The sequence below is a fragment of the Mustela nigripes genome, chromosome 8 (assembly GCF_022355385.1).
Source record: "Mustela nigripes isolate SB6536 chromosome 8, MUSNIG.SB6536, whole genome shotgun sequence".
Classification (NCBI taxonomy): domain Eukaryota; kingdom Metazoa; phylum Chordata; class Mammalia; order Carnivora; family Mustelidae; genus Mustela; species Mustela nigripes.
In genome coordinates this window covers 31,674,809-31,685,340 of record NC_081564.1, presented here as the reverse complement: position 1 = coordinate 31,685,340, position 10,532 = coordinate 31,674,809, and the positions used below count along the sequence as shown (strand labels likewise).

At 47.7% G+C, this 10,532-nt stretch overlaps 1 protein-coding gene across 4 annotated transcripts in view; it reads left to right on the top strand.

The window, feature by feature from the left end:
• The window catches only part of GNAL (G protein subunit alpha L), a 143,652-nt gene that overhangs the window by 130,028 nt on the left and 3,092 nt on the right, over window positions 1-10,532 (top strand). For all 4 annotated transcript variants that reach the window (XM_059409166.1, XM_059409169.1, XM_059409168.1 and 1 more), the window contains 6 exons: window positions 191-245; window positions 1,653-1,726; window positions 2,222-2,280; window positions 2,829-2,949; window positions 5,217-5,347; window positions 7,412-7,479. In XM_059409166.1, coding sequence (XP_059265149.1) covers window positions 191-245; window positions 1,653-1,726; window positions 2,222-2,280; window positions 2,829-2,949; window positions 5,217-5,347; window positions 7,412-7,479 — 508 coding nt within the window. The remainder of the gene's footprint in view (window positions 1-190; window positions 246-1,652; window positions 1,727-2,221; window positions 2,281-2,828; window positions 2,950-5,216; window positions 5,348-7,411; window positions 7,480-10,532) is intronic.

Sequence of the window (10,532 nt, the reverse complement as noted above, 5' to 3'; positions counted from 1 at the left end):
GAAAGAAAGAAAGAAAGAAAGAAAGAAAGAAAGAAAGAAAGAAAGAAAGAAAGAAAAGCAGAACTTACCCCAGGTCCCCCACTGGCTCCTGCCCTCCTGTGCTGCTGTGACTTATCCCACCCCCTTGGCCCACTGCCCAGGAGAAAGCCACCCAAGAACACTTCTGAGCATGTGTTGGCTTTCTTTTCAGCTTCCTGGAGAGAATCGACAGTGTCAGTTTGGTGGACTACACACCCACAGACCAGGTAGGTGAGCTAGAGCCCACAACCACCTGCTTGAACTTGGTGAGATTCGGGGAACTCTCACTATTAGTCACTGATTATCCGTAAATGGCTTAAGGCATGAAATCTGTAAAGCAGCCACTTCCTGCAATTGTGTCCACTGTCCCCTGCACGTGCATGGGGTATAGTTACCATACCCTGTGATTCGGGCCCTGACTTAGCTCTCTAAAATCTACCAGATTTCTAAACTGCCAATATGGAAATAATCTTATTTGTGGAATAGGAACAGGCAGTTCCCAGTCCTCTTGGAGCTGTCCACAGAGAGCTCCACCTTTGCTCCTCTAGCTTCGTCCCCTCTGCCCATTGTGCCTTGAGCCCTGGCCTGGCTCGCATATACAGGTGTGACTCAGAGTTCAGTCTTTGGGCTGAGCTGGATGATAGCGCCCTGCAGCCCATTTGTAAGTAGCAAGAAGGAACCTTCTTTGCCCTGCCCCCCCCCCAACCCTTGACCATCAGGCATCTGCAGAGACTCAATCACCCTGAAGTGCTCAGCTTAGGAGCCCCGCCCCCAGGCTCCTCTAGAGCTACTGAACTCCAAAGAAGCTGGGTACTCCCTTCAAACTGCTCCTCTGAGACTCCCCCAGGGTCAGTGTCCCCTCCAGGAGGGCCTCCCTCCTGGAGGCTCTCTCTTCTCAGGCCTGAGCTCCTGTCTCCCCTGAAATTCATGTCTCTGTAAGGCTGACCCCAGGGCTCAAAATTACCCCACAGAGCAATCAAGCCCTTGATTTCTCACGCAAACGGCGGCAGGCACCAGGAGCAGATGGCGGTCCTGGAAGGCGCAGGGCTCTGTGAAGCCCCATCAGGGTCCCTGTGTCAGCCGCGCCTATGACAGGACATCCTGGGACCTGCACAGAAGTCTTTTTTTTTTTTTTTTTTTTTAATTCCCAAAGGAAAAAGTACAGCTCTTAAGTCTCTAAGACCAAACCAGTACATTAACTGTGACTTTCTGCTTGGGGGGGGGGGGGAGCCGGGGGGGGGGGGGCAGAACATTTATCTGACTTTTTAAGTATTATTGTCTCTCGCACATTTGGAAGAAATGGTTATTTGAAAAACTTGGGGAGTGCCTGGTTGGCTTAGTCTTTAAACATCTGCCTTGGGCTCAGGTCATGATCCTAGAGGTCCTGGGATGGAGCCCCACATCGGGCTCCCTGCTCAGTGTAAAGCCTGCTTCTCCATCTCCCATTCCCCCTGCCTGTGTTCCCTCTCTCGCTGTGTCTCTGTCAAATAAAGAAGTCAAATCTTTAAAAAAAAAAAAAAAAATGAAGGAAGAGAAAAGAGAAGGATGAAACTTGGTTATTATGGTTGTGGTTGTGTTCAGGGCTTTCCTTCCAAAGAACAGTGATGCCATCTGGTTTGTCTTCTTGTTCTCAGGACCTTCTCAGATGCAGAGTCCTGACATCAGGAATTTTCGAGACCCGATTCCAAGTGGACAAAGTAAACTTTCAGTAAGTCGTTGAGAGCAGGCCTCCCAGACATGGGGTCAGGGAGTCCAGCCTTCCCCGCATGGGCCCTGGGGCTCCAGTCATCCCAGATGTGCCTCACTGCCCTGCTGGACACGTCCATACAGACTCCGTGGCCCTAAAGGGGAAGCAGTAAGTTTAGGGCAGGGAGGAAGGTGGGGGCCATGGCCACCCGAGGTGAGGACACTCCAGCAGCATTTGGGTTGGTCCAGAACAGCCGCTCAGGCAGGAGGGTGTCCCGTGCAGGCCGCCCTGAGAAAAGAGGCCCGAGCTGGCCAGGTGACTGCAGGGTGAGCGCTGTACCCCCAGAAACAGCGAGGTGTGGACTCCCGGGCCCGGCAGGGATGCAGAACCTCAGAGCAGGCCTTGCCGTCTGCCCCGGCCACACGGGGAGCAGAGCCACGGGCCAGGAGCCACGGCAGAGGAGAAACACAGAGCGGGTCTCACCTCACGGGATTGTGTCCTTGTGTTCCTCCACAGCATGTTCGACGTGGGTGGCCAGAGGGACGAGAGAAGAAAATGGATCCAGTGCTTTAACGGTGATTGCTCTGCTTTCTCAAGACTAACTATGGAGTCCCACACTCATTCCCGCTGCTGCCCTTAAGTAGCTTTGAATTCGATCCATTACATGCCTTAAATGTGAATCTCATCAGGAATCAAAGCATCCAGGGGCACCTGGGTGGCTCAGGCGTTAAGCATCTGCCTTCGGCTCGGGTCATGATTCCTGGGTCCTAGGATTGAGCCCCGCATAGGGCTCCCTGCTGGGCGGGAAGCCTGCTTCTCCCTCTCCCACTCCCCCTGCTTCTGTTCCTTCTCTCACTGTGTCTCTCTCTGTCAAATAAATAAACAAAATATTTAAAAAATAAAAATTAAAAAAAAGGAATGGAAGCATCCCGGCTTCACGTTTCGCACGGGCTCCTACGGGTGTGTCACGGAAACCACCTATTGGACACATGATGCTTCTTTAAGTCTTTCTCATAATCTCGGGGTGAAAACGAGGAGCGGTTGGACGTGGGCTTTGTCATGACCGCACAGTAGCTCTCTGTCTAACGGAGGCTCTTCCCTTTCTCTCTCTTCTCCCACGAAGACGTCACGGCTATCATTTACGTGGCGGCCTGCAGCAGCTACAACATGGTTATTCGGGAAGATAACAACACCAACAGGCTCCGAGAGTCCCTGGACCTCTTTGAAAGCATCTGGAACAACAGGTGATAAAAATCAGAAATTCAGTTGCGCCTCTGGAAATGGCAAATGTTCCTTTGTGACAAAGATACCACTCAGCTCACTTTCATTCTTATAATCCGGATATTTTCATTCTTTCCATACTGATAAATCCAGAACCGTTAGCAGGACCTCTTTGGGTCCATCTCATGTATAGACACACTTAATAAGAGGAGTGTTCTTTGAGGACGCTCCGATTTGTCAAGAAAATTTAAATATCTGCTTTGAAAGCTCAAAATCATATCTAGAGTTCAAAACTGGTTTTGTTTGGTTTTTGAAGTTTAGAAAGTACCACCCACGCATCACTAGATCATCTCTAGAAGATCCCCTACAGGTCAGAAGCACAGCATAATCATGTTTGAAACTGCTACTGTTGGAAGGGGTCATTATTTTAGAAGGGAATACCCACCAAATGCATACACACACGCAATACACACAAAAATATTAAAAATCAAAGTATCCAAAAAAATTTCAAAGTATCTTCTGAACTACTTAAGAAGAAATATCGCCAAGGATGACAGGAAATATTAAGCTGAACTTGCAAAACATTTGGTTTATCAGAGAAGTATTTCTCTATCAAAAGTGTTCAACAACTGTTCTCAGCGGTATAGTATTAAGACAATGAGAAAGAAAGTGTCAGGAAATACTGGATGTACGGAAGAATACTTTGGAGTCATTAAAAATTTATATGTCTATCAATATATATGTTATATATAATATATTATATTAATCAAATATATATGTCACTTGCTGACATATATAATATATACCTATATACATATTTAATATATAAACATAAAAGTATAATATGTGAATATAATATATGTGTGAATATATTATATATATTTATATATACATAAATACACACATGAGAAAATGAGCACAATATTGTTAAGTGAAAAAGCAGATTTTAAAATACGATGATCTTGTTTTTATAAATATGTCTGAAGGTAGGAAAAACCCTGGAAGTAAAAACATAGCAGTTCTAATAGTTGCCTCTAATAGTAATTATATTTTTCCCTATGTATGAATTTTTCTATAACTACAAATTCATTTTTACCAGGATTCTTTGTAACAAGGAACAGTAAAGCTATTTCCATTTGGAGGAAAAATGGGTTGTGTTTCTACTTCATAATAAGATTCCTGGGCATAAGGAATCAGCTTGATTCCTTGGAAATAATGGAATTTAAAAAGGCTTTGCTGGGGCACCTGGGTGGCTCAGTGGGTTAAAGCCTCTGCCTTCGGCTCAGGTCATGATCCCGGGGTTCAGGGATCAAGCCCCGCATCGGGCTCTCTGCTCAGCAGGGAGCCTGCTTCCTTTCCTCTCTCTCTGCCTCTCTGCCTCCCTGTGATTTCTGTCTGTCAAAATAAATAAAATCTTAAAAAAAATAAAAAATAATTAAAAAATAAAAAGGTTTTGCTGAGGCACGTACTGAGTTCATCTTGAGCCTGTTCTCGATGTCTGTTTAATAAAAGAGAATCTTCCCTTCCTTCACGGTCCCCGTACCTGAGACCCTCCTCCCCTTAGCTCGTCCACTGCCAAGGTCTTGACCGAAGTCTAACGTCCTGCTCCACCTTTGGAGAACCTCAGCCTGCTCAGCCGCAGCACAGGAAGAACCGAGCCAGCTACAAACTACATTCGGTGTGACTAGCTAATGACTCGTGTATTTCCTTGTTGTTAGTAATGCTCCAACGTCTCATTTTCCCACCCTTTATTAGTAAACTGCACTCAAAAATCCAGGCGTATTTATTCCATAAATAAATCTTAGCTTTGGTAACAGTAAATTTACGTTCCCAGTAAAGATGAATTCAAAAATACTGAACTATGGGGCGCCTAGGTGGCTCAGTGGATTAAAGCTTCTGCCTTCAGGTCATGATCTCAGGGTCCTGGGATGGACCCCGCATGGGGCTCTCTGCTCAGTGGGGAGCATGCTTCCCCCTTCCCCCCGCCTGCCTCTCTGCCTACTTGTGATCTCTCTCTCTCTCTCTGTCAAATAAATAAATAAAATCTTAAAAAAAAAAATACTGAACTACTACATCAACTATCAGTATTTATTTATAATAAGGTTTACTTATTATAAGAATGTGTTGCTTGCAGCTGGAGTGGGGGGTCCATGAGGCTGGTATATCAATTCTAATTCCTATACATATCAGGAAGGTGGCAATGCGGTTCTTTTCGGCAAGTGACTCCTGTGTTACAGGTACTTTCACATACTAGCGGATGTGAACTTTGAATGTTTATTTCTCTCTTCAGGTGGTTACGGACCATTTCTATCATCTTGTTCTTAAACAAACAGGATATGCTGGCAGAAAAAGTCTTGGCAGGGAAATCAAAAATTGAAGATTATTTCCCAGAGTATGCAAATTATACTGTTCCTGAAGATGGTAAGATTTCAAAACTAGTTTTTCCTAAGGAAAAGGATTGATTGATCAGTTGTTGTTGTTGTTTAATACTCCTATTACTATAGTTCAAACAGTTTCGATGATTTTAGGGAATTCCAGTCCTCTGGACTACTGCCCTCCCTTAAAGTACTAGTGTATTAAAATGTCCCATTTAGGATTCCATGTGTAAAAATGTCAAGGTTTGACTTTCCATTCAAACTGTGCAATAGGAGACAGGACGCTTTGGAGCGTCTGTCATAGGCTGAATTAAGTTCTGTCTCCTGGTGCTTTGGTTGGGTCTGTCGTGAACTGGGCACTGTGTCAGCCCTTTACATCGACCTTGACCCTCACTGTAACCCTAGGAATAACCCTTTCTGTTATTGGCATGCTTTCCTGTGGAAGTGAGCTAAGAGAAGGTGTCGCTTGTTCAAGGTCAGTCAGGTGGAGCCTGCCAGGACAGGCAGCCTCTGAACCTTCATGTCCAAGACCACGCTTTCAGCCACCACGTCTAACTCTCTTGTCCCCAGAGATGACTTTGGCCACCACCACCAGGGCGGTCAACCACCCGCTGGCTTCAGGGACTGGGTGGGAGCCTATCAGTGCTAAATCCCAGAAGGCCGGGAACCGGGAAGACCCCCTTCCCACTGCTGCTCCTCAGTTCATTTTGCTGCAAATAAATCCCTCTGGGCTACCTTGGAGGAGGGATTTATTTGTGGCAAAATGATACCACTTCTTAAAAATTTGAACCCCCAACTAGATAAAGCAGAACGAAAGGGACTGTCCTAGAAACTCAGGGAAACTCAGGTAAGACGTGAAGAAAATCCATGGTGATCCTTGAGCTAACCTCAGCCAGCCTCGGGGCCAGTCCCCTGTCTAAGAGAAGTCAGCAGAGCTGGGTGGACGTTGACCTCTCAACCCTGGATTATGGCCTCCAGCGAGCCGGGCCTTCTTTCTTCTCCAGGTAGCCAGGCCCCCATGGCCCACACCCTGGACAGTCAACACTCAGGCGTCCCCTGTGACGTGTTCATCCTTCTTTCCCTCCTCTCCACCTTGGTCCTGGCCCTCGTTCGCCTCTTCTCAGCTCTGGATCTGGTCAAGACGACGTCCTGCCCAGGCTCCCTTACACTGCTCACTCAGCTTGCCAGAACATTCTCTGAATTTCTGCCAAAATCTTTCTGAAACACAACCACAGCCCTACCTCTGATCCCTACCAACATGGATTTAATCTCACCACAAGCTGAGGCCAAACCTGGCCTGGCCAGGAAATATTACAAGCTGGGTTCCCCACCACAACCCTCCATGGCTCCTGTGCTCCTCCCACACACACCCTCCGAGGATCCTGTGCTCCTCTCCCTGCCCCCTCCCTCCCCTCAGGAGGGCCCGAGCCCCGACCCAAGGCACCTGCCTGGGCCAAGCATGGCAGGTCTGCAGGTCAAGCCTGATTCCACACCTGTAGCCCTCCCCATCACCTGCTCATGTGAGTAATGATATAATCGTAGTAGTTGCAACAGAGAAGGAAGAGGGTAATGCAAACATGCAGTGAAGCCTAGATTCTAAGGAAAGTATATTTCAGGGGTCACAGCAAATATCGAATGATCCCATGAACTCCAAATCTGCATGGGCGAATCAGGTCACTACAGCTGATTTCATAGAAGGGATCCAAATCCCTTCGTCGGTGGTAGGAACAGCAAATGGAAGGTCTTCCCTAAAACAAAGCTAAGGAAACAGAATGCAGACCAGATGAGCACAACCACTAAAACCACAGGCTCTGGAACCTTCTTTTTCACCAGAGCTCTGAAGGGGATGGCAGCTGTGGCATTGGTCAGTGCCCAGTGGCGTGCTTTCGTTTTACTTGAGTGGGAGTCCTCCCCTACCACCAAAAACAAAACTTTTATCAGAGCTAAAGGGGAGGAATAAAGTTACATTTTAGCTTTTTCCCTTCCTGTAGGCGCCTTTTAGTGCTATGAGTCTGCAGCAGCCCAACTTTTTAGTTCCTCCTCTATTTTCCCTAAAGTTGGATCTTTGTTTCATGCTATTTAAACTGAATTCCACTTGTCATTTTCACAGCAACACCAGATGCAGGAGAAGATCCCAAGGTGACCCGGGCTAAGTTCTTTATCCGAGACCTGTTTTTGGTAAGCACTTTCGCTCTTTGTCTTCCTACCCCCTTATTTATTGTGTTCTTTGCAATTTACATAGTACCTACCCTTTCATGATCTCACTTAATCTCCCCCCCCCAAATTATGAGAGATGAGGGGAGGTGTTGCTTCCTCTCACCACTGAGCATACCGAGGTTCAGAGAGTTTGGACTTCTCACCTCGGGTCACACAGCTTCTGAGCAAGAACAGGGAGCACTTCTCCCACTGTGCCCAAGGTCCCGGGGAATGACACGGAGACGAGCCAGACTGTGTTCCTTTGCATTTTCTAAAACGAAAGAGACCTTTGACAGACCTCTCCATTCACCGCGAGGAGGCTAATTCAGACAGGCAGACAAATTCCAGTATCTCTCTCTTTTTTTAAACTTCTTATTTTGAGATGATTTCAAACTAACCTAAGAGTAAAAGACTTCCCACACTGGTACCCCAAAACAAATAATACATTATATGTTAATAAATTTTTTTTAAAAAAAAGTAAAAGACTTATACAAGTAACTCCTGGATACTCTTCACCCAAAGTGACCAACTGGTAAAATTTTGCTGCATTTGCTTTATTCATCTATCCATCCATCCATCCATCCATCCATCCACAGTCTCTTGAATAAAGTGCAGCATGTAACTGCTGGGAGTTTTTACTCGATTGAAAGTAGTAGATGCCACAACACCAAGGACATTTTCCCAGCAGTGCCCGACAGCACTGGACACATGGACCACGTGCTTCCTCCCAGTCTGCGGGGGGGGGGGGGGGGGGGGGGCGCTCCACATCGGGCCCTGCCTGACCCAGGGGAACCTTTTTACCTTTTTCTCTACCCTCTTCCCACCACAACCCCTTTGGATGGCCTCCTGCCTCACATAATGAGTGTGAAAGTAAAAAGGAGAAGAAAATCCAGTCCTCAAAGTGAGTTCTGACGCACAGTGTTTCCCCGGGGGTTAACAGGTAGCACGGGGAAGGGTCCTGCAGTGAGGGGGTCAGGGAGATGCCGTGTAAATCAAGTGAGACCGGTCTCTCCGTTGTCAGAACCTTTGCTGTGCCCATGTTCATGGCGAATCTCTTCAGGAAGGTGAATTTGTTTGTAGAGTATCACGGACTCCCTTTTTGAGGAATATCTTGCAAGACCATAAAATAGAAAAGCACATAGAGAGTGTCCCATAAAATGCTGTCCTGATGAGAACTGGAAGGTAACCAAGTGTGCACAATAGCCACGTAAAGATTAGAAACAGGGCTCCCCCCTCCCAAAATGAATGGCCATGCCACTACCATGAGGAGGTCGCGCAGAAATCTTTTCTTCTCTAACAATGGACGTAGTCTGGCTCGTGTGCAGTTTGCAAGCCAGGGAAATAAAAGCCTAGGGGGTTACGGACACCTTTTTTTTTTTTTTTAATGATGGAATTTGCCTGGGTCAGTGAGTCGTCTGATGAGTTTTGAGTTGGGAGCCCTGACCCCAGACTTTGAAGGAAGCAGGGCGGGCTGCAGACATGGTTGTTGATCTGTATTGAATCTGGACAGAGCAGGTGTGGGCAAAACAGTAACTTTGGCCATAAAAGGCCCTGAGCCGGGATGGGGAATACGGGCTGTACATGGAGAGGGCGAGGTAGTTGGGGGGACCTGGCCTGGAGGAGGGAAAGGTGGGCTTGGGCAGAGAGGAGGAAGGCCTAATGAGAAGAGCCCCTCGGTGAGCCAGGGCCACACCCTGTCCAAGTGGCCTCCTTACATGTCCTCCTATGAGTAAGGCGCTGGCCCACCAGGACGCTTGTCCTAGTCACGTCACTTCCTCCCACAGTGGGAAGGCCCAAATCATCTCCCCGTGGGAGGAACTCAGAATGGAGAGAGCCAGGAGCCAGGAGGGAGGGAGGAGTGGGTGATCAGCCCCCAGGGTTCCCCTTATCACCTTCAGGTGGTCCTGTCCCTCAGACTGGAAACCACCCACAAGCCCACCATGCCCAAACTTGGGCCGGAGGGGCCCCGAGGGCAGACAGCACCAAATCTTTTAGAGCAGAAGGTTTCAAAGGCATAGCGGGAGGTAAGTATCCTGTACCCTGTGTTTTGATGCTCTGGCATCTGGTAGAAGCCTGTGTTTTAACTGGGCTCCTCGTCCTGGTATTTTATGGGCTCCCCTCCGTTTTACCCTGAACATCATCTCCCGCCAGTCAGGCAGAGTCTGGAACGGCCCAGCTTTCCTTGACAAGCTCGTTTCTGTCATTTAAAATGAAAGGTTTAGAAAAGCCAGGAAACGGTTAGAGATAAGCTGAGTGCCGCACGCTCTGGAGTGGCTCTGGCTTACGTTCTGTGGCCCCAGGCAGAGATAAGCCGTCCCATTAGTACAGAAGGAAGCCTGTTTCTTGCCCACTGCATGCTTCCTCCCCAGGTGCCTGTCCCTCCCCCAGTGCTGTACAGCTCCCTCTGTCTAACCCACACATTTCAGGGTCCATTGGTCTTGCAAAAGTTGTAATTGCTCAAGAGAAACCTGACTATTGCTAAAAATAAGTCCTCCCAGAAGGACTTTCATAACCTGAAGAACATCGTTAGACAGTCCAGCTGGGGGTCTCAGCATCTCTCCAATAGCTGATTCCCAAGATGCTTTGCAGGAAGAGGGGTTGGGTTGGTGGGGAGGGACAAGGAGGATGTGCAGGGATCCCTGTGGGCACCTATTAAGAGAGCTCCACATGACCTCTGCGTTCCCCAGATGGGGCGGCCATAACAAAGCACCACAGACTGGGGGCTTACCCAACATTTATTTTCTGACACTTATGGAGGTTAGAAGTCGAGATCAGAGGGTCAACAGGATTGGTTTCTTCTGGGGCCTTGCTCCTTGGCTTGTAGATGTTCACCTTCTCGTTGTATCTTCTTCACCTGGCATCTCCACATGGCCTTTACTCTGTGTCCCAATCTCCTCTCTTCCTATGAGGATACCCGTTTCATGGGATTAGGGCCCGCCCACATGACCACTGTTTAACTTACTTACTTAGTTTAATTACTTCTTTAAAAAGAGATCCTGTCTCGGGGCGCCTGCGTGGCTCAGTGGGTTAAAGCC